General features: G+C 42.4%; 1 protein-coding gene across 1 annotated transcript; it reads left to right on the forward strand.

Annotated features, from left to right (window-relative positions):
- Positions 1-914: 914 nt before the first annotated feature.
- GPR143 (G protein-coupled receptor 143) lies at positions 915-15,363 on the forward strand. The gene is made up of 8 exons (XM_040582778.1): positions 915-1,579; positions 3,263-3,372; positions 6,277-6,371; positions 7,697-7,789; positions 8,329-8,438; positions 9,748-9,856; positions 13,176-13,293; positions 14,713-15,363. The coding sequence occupies exons 1-8, from the start codon at positions 1,336-1,338 to the stop codon at positions 15,010-15,012; spliced, it is 1,179 nt and encodes a 392-aa protein (XP_040438712.1). The 5' UTR covers positions 915-1,335; the 3' UTR covers positions 15,013-15,363.
- The last annotated feature ends 7,476 nt before the right edge of the window (positions 15,364-22,839 follow it).

The raw sequence follows: 22,839 nt of genomic DNA on the forward strand, positions 1-22,839 counted from the left end.
TCAGCAGGCTGATGAGCTTCGTGGGGTTCATTCTTGTGCTGGGATCAAAGGTGTAAGCTATCCTGTGTAACGAACAACTCAGCAGGTACCGTTGTACTGAGGACCGGCAGCTGTTTTCTCTACGCAGAGCAAACATACTGGCTGAAGCCTCTGTGTTTTACAACCCCTGCACGCAAAACATCCCACTGTCATTCATCAGGCCTTCATAACTTCTGCTAAAAAAATAAACTGGGTCATTAGGAAACAGAAAAGGAATAAAAAAATAGGTCACTTGTTCTTATAAGGACTAATGATAAACTCCATGACTGTATTATTTAACATCCAGTTCACTTTAAGTCTGTTGGCAATGATCCCTCCTGCATTTCCTGAATGTGTTCCTACAAACAAGTTTTCTGGAGGGGTGAGGGCTGACACAGGGAGTTTGAAAGTCGGCTGAGAGGGGAGAATTATTTTTTGTATTTTTGATTGTATTTGTTGCTGTGTCTAATAGGACCCCTGACTTAAAAGGCATTGTCTAGCTTATAAAGTAAGAGCAAATATTACAGGTCAAGTTCCTGTCTTTATATTAAAACCTTACCAAATTTTTTAAAAATGAAAATATTCCTGAGAAATCGAAAGTCCTGGAATGTTCCATGTCAAGCTGATTCAACACAGAGAGTACAGACTAAAGAGAAGACTTTTTGTGCTTGCAGTTTAAATACAACGAGTTTAATATTGTCTTCCTAAATGTAATCTCTTTCTACAGTGAAAGGATATCGTGTTTCTAATTTTAATTACAGAGGTCGGTGGGTTGGATCACTAAAATTAGAGATTTGGGTTAGGGTGTGGATTTATATCCCTGCTCCTCCCTGTAAAAGCTGGGACTGCTTGTGTCTGGACTCATCTTTTCAATTAATTTGCAGTAATTAAAGGGTGCTGTGTGGGATGGGGCTAAAGAGAAACACAATTAAAATGTAATGCTTCTCCTCTGGTATCTGCATCCTTATTTATTTTAAATCATCTTCAGTGCTCTGATGAGTTTAAGTATTCCTGTATCACACACTGTGCAAGCAGAAATATTTGAGTGAACTGTTGCCAATGGCTCTGAGCAAGCATGGGGCATGTTTCAGATTACACTGTGTTTTCTTGTTCGGATCTGATCTCCTTGCTAGGAGAGGCTGAGAAAAGCAGCTCTAGGGGATTTACTTCTAGCAGCAGCAGCAGCACATGATCCATCAATCGCGTGATTCTCACCGCCAAGGACTAATGGGGAGGGTGAAGAAAAAGTGAACGCTTCCTTGGGGAAGCAACAGCATTTTCTTCTCTTGTGGGGCCCCTCCACCAGCTGGACACTTCATGGCTTCTCCCAGGTTAGAAACCTACTGCTGCCCAAACCGGGATGCAGCTACCCAGCTAGTGATGAACTTCCAGCCTGAAGTCTTCTGCAGCGTTTGCATTGGCAGTGCCTCCATCAGTCTGCTACTGACCATCCTGCAGCTCCTGCCGAAGAAGGGACAGATCCTGAGGAAGATGCCCAAAGCCTCCTCCTCTTCCACCATCCTTCTCCTTATCTCCATTTGTGACATCCTTGGTGGCTTAGGTAAGCACTGGTTGGATGTCCCTCACCCTTGCTCTAGCAGACTTCTGCTGCCCTGAGGTACCAAGGCCAAACGAAGCTGGTGAGTGAACAACGGAGATTTCTGAGGGAAACATGCTGTATGTATTCACAGGAAGATTTGGGCTAAGTGAGATCAGAAAATGATGGGCTTTTGGGGGAGAAAGGTCTTGTTTAATAGTTTTATTTTAGAACTAAAAGCTCTTGACAAATCTACCCCAAAATCCTTGCTTTAAAACAAATTAAAATCCAGAACCAGTGGCTGGTTCTCCAAGTAAGGCATGAAAGTGGAGGCGAGGCAGCACATTTAAAACTGAAGCTGACATCAAACACTTAGCCAGTCCTTAGGACTACATTTGAAAAACAGTTCCTGTATGTCTTTAAATCCTCTCAGACCAAGTTTGCCATCTTGTTCGTGTGCCAGCCACTTCTCTGGGCACATCACGTTGACAGCAAATGATTTTGAATTGCAGCTGTACACAGACCATGCTGGACGCAGGCTTTTGAAACGCGAGCGAAGCTCCCTTATCAAGGGCAACCTGCTTCCCGGCCCCCGGCTGATAGGCTGGAGGAATAAAACATTAAAGCATAAAACAAAACTCACGAGTCAAAATGGAACTAATGTGTCTAAATCTTTCCCGTCAGTCTATGGCATTTACTGCCAAATTAGGTATACATTATCATGACACATGGCATGAAAATACAGGATGAGTTTGTTTCTACAATAACATTTTTTCTCTCCCATTAGATAATAGAAGTAGTGCTGTTGTGTAAGTCTCTCTCGCTGCCTGGGGGAGAGTGGAATTTCAGGTCTTTTCTTCTTTCATACCTAGCCGCGTTTTCTCATGGTACATAAGTACCAATATTAAAACAAACGATAGAGCAGGAAATAAAGAAAGAGATACAGAAAAACATGTGTGCATTCACCTGGAAAAGGTCCTTTCAGATGAGGCCAGCAATCAATAAAGTTATTTTTTTCCCTTTCACTGGCAAACTTGAACTATTTATTCATGCTTGTCTTTTAAATAGACTCACTTTGGTGGTGGTGGGGAACCGTTCTCTCTTGGTGGGAAACCTGATGGTTTTGTTCTGCTATATGGTGGCGCTTTAATGCCTATTTCAAGCAAACTCAGAAAATCTCACTAACAAACAGCAAGTTCATTTTAAAAAAAGGGTATTGTTCTGATTCCAAAGCCCTGCTTTATTCAGTCCTGTGACAGAGAGGAAAAGAGCTGCTTGTAAAAATCAAGACAGTGAAAAGTGGGAAATAACTTTTCCCTGCAAGGAGGGATTATAGAGAAATGAACATTAGTGTATGAATAAATGCTGATAAAATTATAAAGAGCCAGTTACTGTTTTATGTCAATCTGTTAAAGGCTACTCATTTTATTTTAGGGAAGTGTGTGACAATATCTGTAAGTAAGTGAGATTTTAATGGACATAATATTTCAAGTCCCAGCAGCTTCTGCCTCTTGGGGCTACTTTCCCTGAGTGATTACACCAGCGTTTAAATAGCAAAGTTCTCCCTGTGATGCTCCTCTGCAGCCATACCCTTCTTGTGGGTGCACAAAATCTGGGCTGCCATGTGAAATATGTGGCTGGGGAGAAGCATGTGACTCAAATCATGCCAACAGTTTCAAAGCATTAATACATTTTTTTTTTCTTTAGGTATGATCTTCAGGTCAAGTGTATGGCTAGGCTTCCCAGGCTTCATAGCTAACATTTCTGTGGTGAATGGGACTGATGTGTGGCCTTCTGCTTTCTGTGTGGGGAGCGCGGTAGGTACAGAGATAGTCTCCCCTTCTTCCTGTTCCTGGTTGACAGTCCTTCTGTGTGGGGAATCTGAAAGGCAAACCACTGTGTCCGAAAGAAAAATGGGCTGTGAGTCAGAGCCTGCGTATGATGGTTTCAGCCTCTGCCACACCCTGCGAGTGCGTTCATGCTCCCTCTGAAAGCCTGGATCAGGGTGGGCAGGGTGCTGGATGCTGCTGGGTGTGTGTGAGGACACAGGGCAGCGTGGGTCAGACTGGTCCCAATCATTTTGTAGTACTCGCTCGTCGCAGGAGTCCTGGGCTAGTGGATGACACATCTGTACTGCAGCCAGGGATATGGAGGCATAAGGGTATAAACATTCCCGGATGGGCTGGAAGCCACTGGTTTGATTTGTGCTGGCACAGCATCACCAATGCCTCAATGGCTCCATCGCACCCATAGCACAAGGGTATCTGCCTACTTTCTCCAGAAGAAATTACAGCCCGTGTGGTGGCAGTGGGGACCAATGGAAACCAGCAACTCAGGGAGCTCAAATTAGCTTTTGCAGTGTGAGGCGGTGTGTTTTAGGCACAGAGGGACTGCACAATAAATATTGCCAAAGACGGAAAGCTGCTGGCAAAAGGTGTCCCTGCCACGTAGGATTACAGCTCAGATTGGTGCTTATGTGGGCATTCAATGACTGCATCTGGCCAAGTCTAATTAAGTATCTTCTGGATTAAAATGCAAGAATAAGAAAATGTAAATGAGTTCCAAAAGTGCAGGTTAAAACTCGGTTTCAAATATTACAGACCATCACTTTACCCAAATTTAATAGAAATGTACGGTGCCCAATGAATTAATTAATGCATAAACAATAATTAGTGTTAGCTTTACAATTCCAGGTTTACAATATAGAAGAAGATATGCTGCACGCAAAAAAATTATTCATCTCCAGTACTTTTTAAATAAAACAGCATGTGCCAAATCAAACTCACTGTACCTTGTATGCCTATACAATGACAATTTCAGACACGATAGTGTTGTGCCATAGAAGTTGTATGCATCTGTCGATTCTCAATTCCATGGTACATGTTTAAGTTTTGCTTATTCGATGCGAATAATGATTTTTTTCTTTGAGGAAGAGGAAACCACCAACATCAATATCCTGTAGCAAGAACATCCTATTAAAAAACCTCACATTTCCCTATGTCTTAAATTTCCCTTTCTAACTTTTATCACAAACCCCAATATTTTTAAACAGTGACAAAATACTGTATGCAGACTGTTCGTTTTTCACTTGGATCTCAGGTTAGACGGTGAGCAGCATAGTGGTCTACCACAATTTTATTTTGCCTTTCTTGGGCTCCAGCAGAGTGGTGAAATTTGAGTCATTTGCTAAATTTAGTTTTAATTATACTGGAATGAAAAATAACTCTCCTTCTACTCACTTCCCTTAACATATTCTTGTGTGAGTTCATAAACTGTTTCTGATTCTATTTTATTTTTCTTTAAGTACTGTTGGTTTATTTCACTTAACCACAAGCCAATACAAACTCCAAATAGTGAGGCCTTTAGGCATCTCCTTTGAATAACACCCTCTGATGTGCAGAGGGGTACCCTCTCAGGCACTGTAGCAAGATGTGTCATTTTGCTGAACGGTGAGATAGCATATGAAGATTTTAGTTTTAAGTGCATCTGATTTATATTATTTTTGGAGACAGTCTTGTCTGTGTTGGACTTTCTGTGTGGAAAGACCCTGCAGTTTATTTTTGTATGCGTGTGTATGTGTAGTAAACTGTGCATTTTTCAACTGCAGGAAATGTGTAAAAGTGCAGAAGTTACTGTACTAAAAAAAAGTTACATGCTGAGTGCTGTGGGTAAAGTGCATGAGAAGGAAGACTGGAGTTTTATTTTCTGGCTCCTGTGCACTAGGAAAATGTCGTGGTGTTTGAATTAAAGAGTGAATAATTCATGCTGCAAATGACTAGAAGGAGGTTCTACACCCATGGTGAAAGGAAATATTCCTCAGCTTGTTTTGCATTTTGGAGGAAGGAATGGTAGATCTCTATTCACTGACATTTGGCTCAGTAACAAGTATGTTGGTTTCCAGCTGTAAAATGATGCTACTATGGTGCCGTGGTAAACGATATTCAGATAAGAACTGAAAGAAGGCTTGGAGGGAAGGTAATTTGAATATTAAAATAGTTCCAGACTATTACAAAGAGCCAGCTCCTATGGGGAAGAAAATTGGAATTTATCAACAGTGGCAAAGAAAATTCACTTATCTTATATAGGCTCATGGGAAAAATGCATAGGGTCAGCCCATGAACACTGTGGAATTTAACTTGACTTGAACCTGTTTCCTTTGGATAGTTTTTGAAGAAATCAGTCAGGGAGTTCAGGATAGATAATTTTCCCAGAGGGTGAGTGATATTCTTGTTAATAACTTTTTTTCTTAATAAGCATTCCCTGAATTGGATTCTTGTGCATGGAGAAAACGCCGGTCACATGCAGAACCCATGATACGCAGGCACACTGTGGTGATGCCTGGCCTCAGTTATATTTTCACGCCTCAGCTACTGAGAAACCACTAAAATTTTAACCGAAAATTAAAACATCCTCAATATAAATTTCTTCAGGCTTCACTCACGATACTGAGGATTAGGACTGGAGAGGTAAATAACAGAACAGGTTTTCAAAGCAACAGAGTAAGCTGTGAAAGCAAATGCTGTTCAGTTCACCTATGACTTGACCCGCTGGCTACAGCAATGCTGTTCCTGTGAGTTTGAGTAAGATTTCATACTTTATAATGTCAGCTGAAAATACACACATTTAAAGAACAAATCATGAGGCCAAAGGATTGTGTCCCCTCCCTGTCCCCAGTGGTACTTGAGAAGCAGCTGTGACATTTGGCATTTTTCTCCCTGCAGATGTGGATCCAGCTATTATATAGCGCTGGCTTCTGGTGGTTGTTTTGCTATGCCGTTGATTCTTACTTGGTGGTAAGAAGATCAGCTGGACTGAGGTACCAGAGTTAAAGCTCTGCATTTATTATTTTCCTTCCAACACTGTATGTCCATGTTTGTCTGCAACTATCTAAGTGTGTAAGTGAAGCTTGTACAAACACCTGATGTTCATGTGGTTACCGGGTAATGATATGGATAAGTGGTGTGCTAAGTGTTTAAATTGTGAGGGCAGTGCTCTGTTTATGTTCAAATGGAATTTAAATGTAACTGAATTCATTTAACCTTGGAAAAATAGGGAGCAGATTGGGCCCTGTAAACTTTATTGCAGTGAGATAACTATTTCTGTCCCTATTCCATACCTGAAATTGATTCTTGTGGCAAAAAAAAGTGTTATCCTGGAAGTAAAAAAGTGGGAGAGGGAAAGTGCTGAATTTCATACAGGTTGGTTTTTTTTTTTCTCAGATTTTCTATTATATCCACTTCTCAGTGTCATCATTATTATGCTTCTGATCACATTTGTAAAGTTTTTAAGAACAATATGTATTTACTATACATTTTTCTGCAACACCTGTAACAGAAGAAACTTAACACTTTGGAAAGTACCGTGCTTGAATGCCACACAGAAAATATGAGTTGTTTCTAAATTGGTTGTTACATGTGCAAAATGACCCTCAGTTGTTACTGCTAAACAAGGAATTATGTGACTTCGTTCCCGGACAGTATTGAGCATTCGGGTCCTGGAGACATGGCTCACCTCGCAGATGTTATCAAAATGGGGATCTTTGAATTATCTTCAGTTTGTGGAGGATAAACCTGATTTTGTGAAGTCCCATAGTTACAGTCTGAAATGACTGGGCCTTACCTCCTTGCTCCATCCCACAAAAGAAATCATGTGTATTTGGGATTGACTCTAAGTTCAGAGCGAACAAAAGACTTTCTACACACAGAGATCTGAATCTCCCTAAGATGGGAGCAGTATTCAACTCTGAAAGTTAAACATCATTCTCTGCAGGTTACAGAAATGGTTGATTATTTGACTGTTTAGCTCCATTCTTAAGTTTTTATCTAATTTTCTCTCTGCAGGAGAAATTAAGGGTGTAGGGGTTCCTTCTGGAGATTTGGGGATAAGAGAAAGGCTTTCTATCCTACAGGCTGGAGGACACAGGACTTCTGTGTGCAAGCCTGAACAACTGCTTTGGCTCATCCCTTTTCTGAAGCTACCCCCACCCCCCATTTCCTTAGTGTAACATACTGCCAGTGTTGTTCTGCACCATTTCATAAACTGTAAAGCTCTGTTTCAGTCAGGGTCCTATTTTTATGTTGCAACGTGGAAAGTGTAAGGTTTGGTATCTTTAATTGTGCCTGTCCTGCTTGGTGCCTGCAGTACGATTGTGCTGTACCACATGATGACATGGGGCCTTGCGGTGATGCTCTGCGTGGAGGGAATCACACTGCTTTACTACCCTTCTCTCTCCAGGTAAGCAGGGCTCTGCGAACAGACTGTGAAATCATAGCACTCTCTGGTCATTTGAATGTCTTTTGGTCAGCTTTAGAGACAGCTATCCAAATGTTGAGCTTTTTTGATCTTTGACAAATGTGTCCCACTGAGTCAGTGGAGTATTCTAGAAATACCTGTCTGGGTTTCAGGGGGCCCTGAAGAAATGTGCCAGACAACGCAGGCACTTGGACATGCTGCAGGGCTGTGATACACCTTCTGCTATGAGCCACTGTTCTCCCACTCCTGGTTTTAGCTTTGTATTTGTTCCTTTAAATTTGAAAAAAATGCACAGACAGTGCATGTTAAAAAATCAACTTTGTCTGCCATGTGAACTGGTGGTGAGGGTCTGTGAATTAAAAGTTTCACATCAGTTTGCTTCTTTTTTTTTTCTTTTTTTGTTCTTTTTTTTTTTTTTTTTTTTTTTTTAAAGGTAAAGGTGACATAGAATAGCCAGAACTGTCAGCTATTGCGGGGGGTGGAGAGGGAGGGAAGCATAAACTGTTAATGATTTCTCTCAGCTGTGAAGATGGCTTGGAGCATGCAATCCCACATTACATCACAACCTATGCCCCACTCCTGCTAGTCCTGGTGGTCAACCCAATCCTGTTTAGGAGGACAGTGTCAGCAGGTATGTTCCCAGTGGCCAGCATCAATCAATATGTGTTATTGAGCAAGTGCCAATACTGTAAAAAGTCATGCCTGTGTATTCAGTGGTGTGGCATAGCTCCTCATTAAATCATAAAGATACAGCAAAGGGTGGGAGGAATTTGCCTATTGAAATGAAGATACCATCTTAATGGGAAATTTGCCCTAGAGACACACTCTGATGACATCTTCAAGCTATGCTGTTATAAACCTCTACTACAGATTGGCAAAGTTGTTTCTATGTTACTAAGTTACTCTTAATTTGAAGTATTTGAGGCAGTGTATAGTGGATGCTTAACTCTACTGTAGTATTGGTACCAACCTGGACTTTGGAATGTAACATCTTCTGGTTTAAAGAGAATATTGGTGAGAGCTAAAAAACCTAATAAAATCTGATCGGAATTTTGTCACTCCTGATTCTGACATTCTGAAAACATTCTGAAACAAATGGGAATTGTGCACAACTCAGATGGGATCCTGAACTTCCCATCTATTTTATTATCCAGTGCTTTGAAGAAATGAGACTGAAAAAAGCCACAGATTCAATGCATTCTTTGCATGGAATATTACTGGTGCTAGATGTTTGCCGTACCTGAATTCATACATACCATCTACACACTGAATATATAAAAACAGCAACAGAAGACCTTGCATTCTCAGTTCAGTCTCCATCCCATCTATCCTGCATCCCTCAGTGATACTAATTTTCAAAAGAACAGTTGTTCCTTTAAAAAGTTGCTTTTTATGGGAAAATACACTGAGTATATTTGTCTCTGTGCGTATGTATATCCCTTGTCATAGCTGAACAGCATGTGGCATAACTGTCTATTTTTGCTGACATTACACCTTCAAGTTTTAGAGGTGTAGCCAATGCTGTGTCAAGTGCACAATGAATTATAATGTGCATGATAGGATATTCTATTTTAGTCTAAACGCATCATAAATATATCACGGTATGACACATTACCTAGAAGTTTTAACTACCGCCTTTTGTTATAAAATAAAAGTATATTGACCATACTATTTTCTATTTTCAGTGGGACTGAGGAAATGAAAAACAGCTAGTGGAATATCACTCCTTTTAGGAATCCATAATGAGTGTACTTCTTTCCCTTTGGTATTAGGCTATATGTGAGATTCCTTGATGATGGTCCTTCCAGCTTCTGAACTGCTGCTGGAGGCAAATCCATCTGTTCCTCTGTTCCCTCTTCACGGACATCTATCTTCTGGTCCTTGTGCCTATAACTAACAAAATAGACATATATTAATGAACATAATTGTATACTTTCCAGTTGCCTCCTTGCTGAAAGGGAGGCAGGGGATTTACACAGAGAACGAAAGACGTCTGGGGACAGAGATCCAGATCCGCTTCTTCAAAATTATGCTGGTATTCGTTATTTGGTAAGAGGTGCATTTTGTTTTAACTGCCTTTTTCCCAGTTGGAGAGGGTCAGGGACAAGAATAGAGTCTAACAGGTTGCTTCATGTGTTTGTCTTTATGCTTGGAAGGGGAGGTGTCTAAGGAAGTAGTTCTAAACTAGCTCACAAAGTAGCTGAATCACTCATGTAGCATCACAAGGCTGCGAGGAAATGATAAAAATGTTTAACCAACAGGAAAACAATAACCCCAAGGAACAATGGCAAAAAAAAACCCAACCCAACAACCCAAAAACCAAACTGTGGGCATAGACTAAAGCTGTCTCGAACAGCAGCTCCTCAGCACCGTGGGCTGACAGACAGCCTTCTATATGCGAGATTTCTCAGAGCCTCTTGTCACCAAACACATTACTGAAAACCTACAATAAACATGCTTCTAAAACTGGCTTCATGCCCCTGACTATGATTATATAGTACAGCCACCTCTGTGGTCTGCAGATCCCAAGTGTGTGAAAAAAGCACGGCTATTGACTGGAAATACAGGGTTATATGCCGGAAAAGAAATCTCCATATGATGGTGTGTGAAAGTTCTGATAATGTAATATTTTTTATTTTTTTTTTTAATATTCTATCTTCCTCCATGAAAATAGTACTTTGGGGTAGGACAGGAAAGAGAGAGGGAGGAGAGGAGGGAAGGAACAAGGGAGGGTACACACCTCATCCCAAAATCCCTGCCCCGCTGCTCCAGCAGTACCATTCAGCATGAAAGATTATGGATTGGCAACTGGAACTGGAGGCACTAGATGTACACGGCAAAAACGAGCTGAAATAGGGCCTGCTTTTGGAGAAAACAGTTTTTACTGCAATTTCACAATTATCACACAGCAATAAAGGCACCAGAAGGAGTGGTGAGCCACTTGACAAAGGCCTGTACAATGACCAAGCAAGAAGCAGTCACTACTGTGAAGTGTTTACTACGTATGTGGGTAGCACAACAGTGGGAGGAAGAAAATGGTCCGGGAGCAGCTAACTTACTTGCCCAAACTTAACAGTCTTTACTACTACACAACTTTTTATACACAGGCTCATCAATGCACGTTGCATTGCTTTAAAAGGCCGAGCAGGGAGAAAGACTGCCGTTTCCTCTTCTCCTGGCTGCTGTATACTGGAGTGCTCTAGAGGGATTTTATTATCTTTTTTTGAGGAATAACAGAGTGCACTTGGCTTGGGAGAGAGGTTTCTAGTGCGAAGGGTGGGGTAGCCAGCAGGGGAGGGGATGAGAAACAGCAGTGAAGGATTCTGCAGCATGGCTTCCTGGAAACTGCTGAAATGAGGAGCAGAGGTTTAGCCAAGCTTCCAGGGCTGTGAAAAGAAAAAGCCCAGAGGCACCACAGAAATGTGTTGCAACCTAAGGAATGGTGGCCAGCTTGCTGGTCTAGGAGCAGGAAGGAAAGAAAGGACCAATTCCTCATGGACGCAGTGGAGACATTTGTGTATTTCCATTCTGCCTCATTCTGGATTTTCCTATTAAGAAAAGAATCACAGCTCTAGTTTTGGATTTTGTTCTCCTAATAAAACATCAGCTTTAGAGTATAAAAACACTAAAAAGTTACTGTAGGGAAAGACTGAGGCAGTCCCATTTCTGAAGCTTGGGGAAGATTCCCTTCCATCCTAGAAGTCAAATATGAGATGAGTTAATCAAAGACAGCACGTTTGGGGAACATGGGGTAGAAGAGGTGCCTGCAGATTTGGGAGGAGAGAGCAGGAGGTTTTACATTGCGATAAAAATATAATTGCAGGAAGGACATATATAAACCCCTTTAGAAAGCATGACATGGATGCTGATGGTTTCCTTTCTGAAGCTTCAGTAGAACTACAAAGAAATGCTGGTCCAGCTGTTTAGAAGTCATAAGGAATTACAGCTGTTTGTGATAACCTTCATTTAGTATAAAATACCCTCAGTATCTTTTACAGAGTGAAGCTTGATTATGCTCATTCTTGTTTAGAAACAGAAATTTCCTTTATTCCAAATATTTGATAGCATTTTAAGGGTTTTTAACTCAAATTTTGTTTTACTTTATAGTTTTTTAATGCACATTTTGAAAGTCTGCTGTAATCTAACCCTGAAATTCTAACTCCAGCTGGAGTTGCTGCAGCCTTTTACAACATGTATGCATATATTTGGTTTCTGTACCTGTGAGCACTGCCCTTTTGAGATACAAGTGAAAGAAGTCAGCATGTATGAGGTTCCACAAGGCTCAGTGCCGGGTCCTGCCCTTGGGTCACACCAGCCCCACACAGCGCTACGGGCTGGGGCAGAGCGGCGGGGAAGTGCCTGGTGGGAAAGGCCCTGGGGGTGCTGGCTGACGCCGGCTGAACATGAGCCAGCAGTGTGCCCAGGGGGCCCAGAAGGCCAACAGCATCCTGGCTTGTACCACAAACAGCGTGGCCAGCAGGACCAGGGGTGTGATCGTCCCCCTGTACTCGGCACTGGTGAGGCTGCACCTCCAACGCTGTGTTCAGAGTTGGGCCCCTCACTGCAGGAGGGACACTGAGGTGCTGGAGCGTGTCCAGAGACGGGCAACGGGGCTGGTGAAGGGTCTGGAGCACAAGTCTTCTGAGGAGCAGCTGAGGGAACTGGGGTTGTTTAGCCTGGAGAGGAGGAGGCTCAGGGGGGACCTTATCGCTCTCCACAGCTACCTGACAGGAGGTTTCAGGCAGGTGGGGGTCGGTCTCTTCTCCCAGATAACAAGTGACAGGGCAAGAGGAAAAGGCCTCAAGTTGCACCAGGGGAGGTTTAGATTGGATATTGGGAACAATTTCTTCACTGAAAGGGTGGTGAAGCATTGGAACAGGCTGCCCAGGGAGGTGACTGAGTCACCATCCCTGGAGGTGTTTAAAAAATGTGTAGAAGTGGTGCTTGGTGACATGGTTTAGTGATGGACTTGGCAGTTTTGGGTTAATGGTTGGACTTGATCTTTTCCAGCCTAAATGATTCTATGCTCCCATTATGGATCACAGCTGTTTATCATCTCTATTTTATCCTACAGTTTACTATTCTGCAGTAAGCTCAAATAATCAAGTTGTTTTGTTTTGTTTTGGTTTTTTTGTTATGATGTTTTCTTTGTCTAGGATTTCTTTGTGTAGTAGGTAAGTGTCTGCTTTTTGATCATGATCTCAGAGACCTACTGGTGCCTTCCGATTGAGACTCAACATTAAAAAAAATCTCACTCTCTGTATTAGTGTTCCTAATTTCTATAATTTGAAGGTAAAACATATTTTATATATAGATACACACACGCATATATATATAACTCTCGCCTTCTTCTTTAATCCCACAATAGCTGGTCATCCAATATCATCAACGAGAGCCTTTTGTTCTATCTTGAAATGCAGCCAGATATCAATGACATGCCCCTGAAAAACATCAGAAGTGCTGCACTGATCACATGGATTATAATGGTAGGTCAGCTGTGACATTGCTTAGTTTTAGAAATCACTTTTATAAGGCTAGTGAAACAGCACCAGTGTAGTGTGTGGTTTGTGATTTTGGGGGATATAAACACTATGAAAATCAAGGAAGAAAAGCAGAAAGTAAGAGAGAGGTAGGAGCCATTACTGGGAGTGCTTTTCTCATTTAACCCTCACCAAAAATGTACCAGAGGCCAACCTTTTCTCCCATTTACTGGAGTATGCATTCTCTCTGTGATTGCTACAAATGTTAGGATCCAGAACAGACCACTATAATGATTTCTAGTCTAACCTCGCTAACCTCTGCCGTAACAAAAGCTACAAAGTTTTAGCTCACAATTCTGGAAGGTTCCTCAGTAAAATGGGTAAAATTTTCTGGCATTTCTCTGTAACTAGGGTTTTCTTTATTATAGAGAATAATTGCATCTTATATCATGACATTTGGATAATTATTTGGGGAAAAATACACGAAAAATCTTGAAAGCAATGCAGCAAAAAATAACTGTAAGATGCTGACCTCTTCCTGTACCCTATCCTCTTTTCTTTTATTGGAGTATTTGTCAAGGGATTTTTCAGAGATAATATTGCAGGTTCCCTTTCCGAGAGAGTTTATTCTGGAGCTGTTAAATACCTGTAAGGCCTAAGCATGCTTTGTGTAGTTAACCCTTGAGCAGTTTTGTACTGAAGGGTTAAGCAATGCAATTTATTTGATACAACCTCCTCCTCTGACGAGAAGTGAACACAGGGACCTTGCTCTTGCCCACCTGGAGTGCAAGAAGTCAGGTCTAGGAACTGAGCTATTTTTTTAATTGGCTGTGAAAATAATTTGCTCTTTTATCATGAGAAAAATGGAAACAGCTAAAGCTATTTACTTGCCAAGCATCCCACAGCACTGGGAACAGAGACAATTATTTATTTCTTTTTAAATCACATGAGATTTTCTTTTTCAGTGTCTATCCCCATTTTTCCATCCTGCTTTGATGGACATTTTCACTGGCTCAGGAATCTGCAGCAAATCCAGACATATCAATTCCTGCTATTTCAAAAAACTTGACTGTGTGTGTTAGTGCCTACTCTCATATATTTGACTTGGCTTCTAGTGAAAAAAGTCTAGAGCTTGTGGGGAAAGTTAAAAACATACCAGGGGACTGACCAGCTACAGTTCATGGTACTTGCTGTTCACTGGGATGGCCTCAGCATATGGGAACAACAGGTCGTGGTGGTATTTCAGTCTGCTTTGGTTGGGCCTGCAGTGGGAACAACATATATTTTTATTTGCATGCAAATAGCGTATTTTAAAGACAGCAACCATTCAGTGAAAAGGAAGTTGTTAATGCATGCAAGAGTGTTTTGCTGGAGTTGAAAGTGGAGGCTTGCTGGTGTAATTCCAGTTGCACTTCTCTTTCCTAGGGGGTTCTTAATCCAATGCAAGGCTTCCTCTTCACATTAGCTTTTTATGGCTGGACGGGATGGAGAGTGGACCTGAAATGGCGAAAAAGAGAAATACCCTGGGAATCGATGTCCTCATCAACTGTGGGTGAAAATGCCTATCCTTCACCAGTGAACTACCAAAGCAACATCCACGATTCAAAGAAGGCACTGACAACTGACAGCCAGCAGACCGACGAGGCCATAAGCATGTTGTCTGAAGGTAACACTAGCAGTGATGACAGATTGACCAGGAGCTCTCCCATCTACCAGGGCTGGTAGTTTATAGGTGCAGGGTTGGGTCCCACTTCTCACATTGTCAAGACTCATAAAGTCACATTACTGTGTGAACTGTTGCATACTCTGGAATTAGGTTTGTGCCCAATGGCTTGATGTAATTTCATATAACATGTGTTTGACAGCAAATGAGTGGGTGAGACAGAGATATTCTGGTTTATTTGCCTTATAGGAGATGTGTTAACAGGTATAAAAACCTGATCCTTTTTCAGCAGGAGTATATTTCTGCAAAGATCTATGTTACTTATGAATCATTTTCATCCATTTTGTTTTAATCTCTCTTGTAACCTCCATATAGTAGAAGAGTCTTTTGTTTAAATAAATGGACTATTAATATGTTGGGGTTTTAAATGTGTTGCCTTGCTTGCCTTGCCCAGCATAAAACCCCTCACCCAGAATTACAGCTCTAGGATTTCTGAGAACACCATTTCCAGCCTTGACACTCTGGTAAAACATTAATGACAGCAAATTTGACAGAAGCACAAACATTTCCTGTTCGTGTAGAATCTCACTGACATAGTCTTCTTTTAGCTTCTTTCTGTGAATTTGCGGTTTGGTTTTATCTAGGGAGGTGAAAGGCTTTTTAAAACAAAAAAATCAAGACCAGCCCAGGCTCTATAAACACTTCAGAATAATAGTTCCAGTTCACTCCTAGTTCAAGCAAAAATAACCCTTCAAACTAGTTTTTAGTATGGATTCAGTTTGATCCTTATATGTACTTGTCTAACACTGTTAGGGGCGGGTGCATTAAGAGAGAACATTTGCAAAAAACACCTCAATGATCTGAGCACTCATCAAAAAACAGAGTAAGTCAAATCTATAGTCCTTTCTCTGAGGTATGCTCTATTTTGTGTCTTCATCTGCTGAACGAGAGATATTAAATCCATTCTCCTTATCTTCTCAGATACACACCTCTTCTGGTGCAGCCCACCAAGTACCTATATCCAAACAATTCCCCAGATTGGTTGAAAGTTAAAAAAAAATATGACCCTGCCTACCCCAGGCTTTTAAGTTCATATCAACAGTAAAAGTAGTGAGATTTAAGTCTGGTTGTGCTGGAAGCTGTTTACAATAGTTCGGTCTGTGGCACGGTGGAAGTGCCTTGAGCCCAGGTAACTGCCCTCCCTTCCTTCAGCCTGCGGCCAGGGCTGGGCATAAACAAAAATCTATTTTTTAAAACCTGTTCATGTCCACTTCCCTGGCTGTCCGCACCTTTCTTTTCCAATCCTGTTCAGTCCCAGCTATTGTAAAAAAAATAAAAAAAATTAAATTAAAGACAGATGAAAGTTTAGTGCCATAATAACCTGAAGCTTAAGCTGCCATGTTACTCAGGGGAGTCCCAGGATGGCCCGAGACACAGGATCTGTAGCAACTGCACATAAAAGAATTGATTTGCTGTTTTAAATAAATTGTCTTCTTGAACTAATCATTTGTTACAAAGGTGTTAAACAATGATCGGATAATTATTTAGGCAAATCATTGCAGAGCTCTGGTTGGTTTGTAGCAAATCTTTTACGTTGTGCCCTGTAGAAACCTTTGTGGGTTTATGGCTTTATATTGCTGCCCTAGTTGTTAGAAATACCGGCAGATCACCGGATCCTTCCTTTTCATCAGTCATTTGTTTCCTAGCTAAGTCTAAAGAGAAAGCAGAGGGACTTGGGAGCAGATTGTATTGCTCCTTTTGAAGTTGAGACCACATCTTTGGTGCAACACTCATCACAACTGGGTTCAAAAGAGTGGGAAAAAGTCGGAGGTGGAATTGTTGGTAAACCTTTTCAGATGTTAGGGTGTGGGCCAAGCTGCATACCCCTAAACCCGAATAAGCAGGCTCTGGCTTCACAGGAATAATCGTGTGGCACAGAAGCACTTGGGAGGTGACAGGCTGTAGTAAGAGGCCCTGCAAGAGGACTGAACAACTAATCCCTCTTTCCTTTCGCTGCTCCAGGGCATACACGGGACAGGGACAGAGGCGGTGGTGGCCCAGCCCTGACCCCTCGAGGCCACGAGCAGCCCCTGAGTGGTGCCAGGGGGCTGTGACACTGGGGCACCCTGCCTTGGGGTAGCCTCCTGCAAGGTCCATGCTTTGCTCCCCTCCTTTTCTTGTTCTTTCAAGGTTGGCCTTGGGATGCGTGTGGTGTGTCTATGTATTAGTAATCTATTGGGAAGTCATCAGGAAAAAATTAGGATTCATCTGGGAGCTTAAGAAAGACAACTAGCCTAATTCTGGTGCACTGAGAAAGTGATATGAGGCATTGCAGAGCAAGCTGATGGTGGTTTTTAACTTGTAAAAGAAGGTTTGAGGAAAGTTTCCTTACCTGCTGCTCCCAGCCTCTGGTGGATGCACGTACGGCATTCCTCCACAGCTTAAAGTGTCTTAATTGTTTCTGCTCATACATCTACCTTTTAGTAGGGCCTGTAGTGACAGGACAAGGGGGAATGATTTTAAACTGAAAGAGGGTAGGTTTAGGTTCGATATTAAGAAAAAATTTCTTTACTATGAGGGCGGTGAGGCAGTGGAACAGGTTGCCCAGAGCAGCTGTGGATGCCCCATCCCTGGAAGTGTTCAAGGCCAGGCTGGATGGGGCTTTGAGCAGCCTGGTCTAGTGGCAGGTGTCCCTGCCCCTGGCAGGGGGGTGGTCTAGATGATCTTCCAGGTCCCTTCCAACTCAAACCACTCTATGATTCTATGATGGTGTATAACCATGAACACATTTGATTTCATCCCAGACAGACCTTGTTCTTGCCTCACCACTCAACAATTCAGACAAAGCATTGCCTTCTCCAAGTGCTGCAGGGGGTGCCCCTCTGTTCCCATCAGGAGCGTGCTTTTGAGGTGCATCTCCCAGCTGTCCCCACTGTCTGTGCTTGCTGTACATGTCACAGGGCAGCCTCGGGCTGCCACAGCCAGCTTCATTTTGGGAGGAAACTAACTGTGTGCTCTAAGGGTCAGTGAGAGCACGCTATAGGCACCATGTCCTGGACAGTATAGCTGTAACACTGACCTAAACCCTGCCTTCATTTGTGTGCCATCCACTGTCCACTGAGAGGAACCTTGTGCTTATCAGCACATGGAAAAACATCCCAGTTTTCATTTCAATGATGATTTCTGCCTGAATAATCATCATAGTGTGTTAATTCTGGCATCTGGTTTTCCAGCCTATGATGGCTTCAAATACACTTATTTTTAGGAGCGTGCCAGTAGGCTGCTCTGATGAATGTGGGAAGTGCTTGTCTCTGGCTTGAATATTTGTTTTCTAAGGTGTGTTTCAAACATGGCTTGGGCTAACAAGGGAGAGATGGTGTCAATACAACAGTCCATAGATGCAACCAGAGTCCATGGCCTTCACCTTGCACTGTCCGTGGGAGGGGCTTTCTTTCACAGCCACACAGCTCTTCAGTTTGGGAGCAGGCATGCAGCTGTTTCTCTGGAATAGCAAGGTGTGATTCAGAGGAGACATAAATAGGGAAAGAGATCAGATATTGTCTAATAAAATATAGGTAGCTAAAGTGCTGTTTTGAGAGTGCAGCAATTGTCAATTTTAGCCTCTTGTATTTTGGGCATATTAGAGCTCAACAAAGCATTTCTGAATTTATTGAAAGGAATAAAAATAATAAAAAAAAATTAAAACAGTTGGATCCATGCACTGAAATAAAATTGCTGTAGTGGAATCTCTATAAAAATGATATATATGCATACAGGGCAGTGCAGCAGAATTGCCTCTATTTAACATCCTCCTCGCCCTCCCAGCCAGCTTATCAAATCCAGCCATACACAGTAAGTGTTCTCTGTATTCACCAAAACTTCCTTTTAAGCCTTCAAAGATAAAATGAAAACCTCCAGGAAAAGTGTCCTCTCATATCATGTAGTACTTTCTTAAACACTTTTAACTATTCTCTGTTGGTGGAAGAGGATGTATGGAACTGTATTTGACCTGCCAGCCTCACACATTTAATTACTATTTTATTTGGCCAGATGTTCAGGCTAATTGCAAAGCTGAACTATGAGCACTAGTAAATAAACTACTTGAATAGGCAGACTTCTTGCATACCAAAGCTCTGCATTTCTGAGGTCCACCATATGTATGAATACCAAAATCCTAACTACACCTCTCATTAAGCCCTTCCTCTGATCTTGTAGACCAAATACATGGAGAAAGCTAGAAGGTGAAGTGCTAAATGTGATTTCCGCCCCCATCCTCTGTATAACAGGACTTGGCTTGTAATTCAGAAATTGTCCTTGTGTATCCATGATGAAAAGTTATCTGATCTTCTAAATTTTTCTTAATTTTCATGGATTCCTCAAGTTTACAGTAGTCTGAGATGGAAATCACTAAACCACATAGTAGGTGATGTAATTTTAAGACAGGTCTGATGATGTCTGGGCCACTCATCCTTTAAGAAGCAGGCATGCGTCTGTGTGGACATTGAAGCTGGTAGCTGAAGAAGTTGTAATCTTATTGAGAAAAAAACAGGGAGCACAGTCAATTTCAGGGATGCATTTGAATGTTTTCCCAGATGGTTTATATTCCCTAGGGTATGCTGTGAGCTGTATGGAAAGTTGGTTCTCCCACCACACCTCTCTAATCAAACTCTTAAACATCTCAAGAGCTAAGCTCATTAGGGCATTTGTAGGCAAAGTTTTCTAAAGGCTGAGAAAATTCACTGAGTGATGGTAGCATTTGACTTTACACCCAAAACGAAACCTGAAAGCAATCTAAGGTGCTTTCTTCCATGCAGCTAACAGGAATAGGTGTCTTTCTAGCTCTCTCCAGCTTCTGTGTGCTCACACTATACAAGATTGAAAGAGTCCTAGAAAAGAAATCGGACTATCATACCTAGAAAGAGAACCACTGTAGCCATCTCCAGACCTTTGACAGCCCCATGGTTGAGCGCGCGTTCCCAGCTAGCCTACCCTTGCCCCGGCTCGGTATGTTTAAATGTGTGATACAACAAGGACCTGCTGAGCTGTGAACTTGCACGGCTCAACCTGCGGAAAGGACCAGTGGGCGTGGTTATGGTTTTGTGTGTGCTGTGTAACTGAGAGCCCTGAGAAGACCTTTTGCTGTTGAGGGTTGAAAGGCCAAAGGGATGCGTGACCTTGCCGGTGCCCACTGCAGCCTACAGGGCTGTGTGAATCCGGTCACGTGCAATACAACAGAAGGTGGCATCCACACATAGAAAAGCCTGTGCTTCTAATTAATATAGAAATGCTCATGTGTCAGAGGTAGAAACAGCTTTACATCTCTACCTGAATGTCTTCAGGATTAGGGAGGTTTTAGGGCCCTGAAAATTAGTTCAGGCTTCTCTGCATTTTGCAGGAGTGATTATTTTATGAAGTGGGTAGCTGATAACAAAAAAGATTTGATAGGCTCAATCAGTGCCTCATAGATCATGTGTGTTTTAACAAGTTATGGGATAAGGCAGGTTCAGGCCAACTGTATTTATTGGAGCATTGATTAATGTGAACACTTACAATGACAGACTTGACTCTAACATGTTAGCCATATTTGCTTCTACAAGACTGTGTGGCTGAGACTACATTTATCTCATTTTTTTTCCCCCTTCAAGTGCCTTTTACAAGCAGAATAAGAGGTAAAAATGCAATACTGTGTTAAACAACTACTAGGAAAAGATACCTGTTAGTGATGTATATTACAATAGGTTTCTTTTATGCCCACATGACTATATGCCCCTAGTTTTAGAATAAGCTATAATGTGTCTGCAAAGTTAGACTAATATAAAACCATTCGATGGAGTCAGAGCTGGAATTTGGCTGTGTACAAGCCAGGAGCTCCATGGTGCAGTGAAAGTAACATACATGTGTAGGACATGGGAATGCCAGCTTGTGCGGGTGTTCACATCGCTCATGCTGTATTAGGTTAATATGGATTGAGGATAATGAGGGAGAATTTCCAGCAGGGATTTACCTGTGTGGGGTGAGGAAAATTCAGAGTGGAATTGTCCTAGCTTTCCCTTTGCTTCTGATGAAGGTGAAAAGAGCAATCCCACTGAAATAAGAATATCTAATGATGTTGAGTGAGGGATGTATTCTGGGCAACTTCCAGATAAGATTAGGATTTTGCAGAAAGAAGGACTTAGCCACAAGGAGCTGTGAGAGTCCCTTTAGTCAGAACAATCACCAATATTTATTTCAGCACACTGACATGTGGAAGCCATCCAGTGATGAAAGTGATGGGAAGACTTTGTGCTGCTCCTTCATCTCTTGGTCACTGGGATTTATCGGATTTTGGGGGAGCAAGAAGCCCTTTAAGCTTTCAAGCTTCTCCACAGGGGATGCTTGTCTCTTTGCAAAGCCAGCATCTTGAGTTGGGGAGGCTGGCAAGGTGGCAGCTCACTGTTGCCTGTGGCTCTGTCCTGGCTGGCAGTAACCTGAGGGGACTGTGGGTCTCCTTTTGTGCCCTGGTGTTGTATCAGGATGACTTTCAGCTCTCACTTCTGTGGGAAGGAAACTGGGTCTTAAAGGTGGAGAAGAGCCGCGATGGATTGGGATGGGTTCCTCCCTCTGGAGAGTGTGATGATGGCATGTGTGTTAATTTTTTAATTATTTAATTATTTAATCGACAGCCTTTGTCGATGAAGCCACGTCCTGCCCTAGTTTTTCACCAGCTTTCCTCTGCCTCCCGTGACCCACTGAACGCTTTCAGACAACACAGCCGAGAGGGGTGCAGGAGGTGAATGGCAGCCTCTGATCCCTCTCCAGCTGCCTCCGGAGAGGCACCCACCCATGTATGTGTCTGTGAGCCTCCTGAAAAGTCTTGAAGATGTGTAAAACCAAACACAACCTTTTTTATCATGCTTATAAAAGAAGGTATGTTTTAAAGATGTGTTCAAAACAGTGGAGTTTCTCTGCCCAGCGTAAGGAACCAGCTGTGTTGGCTGGTTTGTCCTTGCAGTGCCCTGCCCCCTCAGAGGGCGCCAAGGCTCAGGACAGCATGAAACGCTGGCAGCCATTCATCGCAACTATAGCCACGTGATAGCACCTGCTCCTGTTTTGCCTGCTACTTTGTCTTGAGTGAATTTCCTTGAGGAAAAGAAAAAGGAAAAAAAAAAAAAAAAAAAAAAGCAACAGTGCAACTATCTCCTTAGGCTAAAGCGCTCCACCAAGCACCACGCTCCATGTGGCAGTGGAACTGCGTGCCCCTGCCCTGCCTTAGCCATGCGCCTTCATGTGACAGGGAGCACAGCATTCTCACAGCCCTTTCCTCAAGGCACCAGGCACGGCTTGCCAGGGATCAGAGCATTCCCTAGTGTGAGTGCTCTGGGTGACAGCTCAGCTCTGCTAACACCCCGTGTCACCCAGGAATGCAGTTACACCCAGAACCATATGGCAGAGGCTGGAGATAAGGTGGGGTTTTCCTTAGTTCCCAGGTAGTCTGAAAGCTGGTATACCCAGATTCCTTCAATAGACTGTTTGAATTTAAAGTGACAGAAAATCACAGCTACATTAATAAAATACTTTTGCTAGAGACAAAACACTTCTCAATAAATAGCTTTAAACCTAATAGAGGCCTTTCTCCTTTGTTTGCCACGGTCTGACGTTAGTGAGCTCTATGGCGTAAATGGTGATGAGGCTGATGCTGGTAGATTAGAAAGGTTTGATTTTTATTTTTTTTTAATTGCTTTGATCTGTACTTCTTGATCAAGTCATGAGACCTGGACCTTTAATGTGGACATAAAAGAAAAAAAAGGATGCCTGTGTGGGCTGAGTGAACCACAGGCTGTCTGCCTGTGTCATCCTCTGTGGAGGAAGGTGAGTGGGTGGACGATTAGACGTGGTCATTTCATTGCGCA

This window comes from Falco naumanni, chromosome 2 (genome assembly GCF_017639655.2).
Source record: "Falco naumanni isolate bFalNau1 chromosome 2, bFalNau1.pat, whole genome shotgun sequence".
Taxonomy (NCBI): domain Eukaryota; kingdom Metazoa; phylum Chordata; class Aves; order Falconiformes; family Falconidae; genus Falco; species Falco naumanni.

Excerpts from the sequence above, each read along its gene's own strand:
- GPR143 (XM_040582778.1), top strand. The coding sequence starts at position 1,336 with ATGGCTTCTCCCAGGTTAGAAACCTACTGCTGCCCAAACCGGGATGCA. Across the intron at positions 6,372-7,696 it reads AGAAGATCAGCTGGACTGAG|TACGATTGTGCTGTACCACA; the intron begins GTACCAGAGTTA and ends TGGTGCCTGCAG. Across the intron at positions 7,790-8,328 it reads TACTACCCTTCTCTCTCCAG|CTGTGAAGATGGCTTGGAGC; the intron begins GTAAGCAGGGCT and ends GATTTCTCTCAG.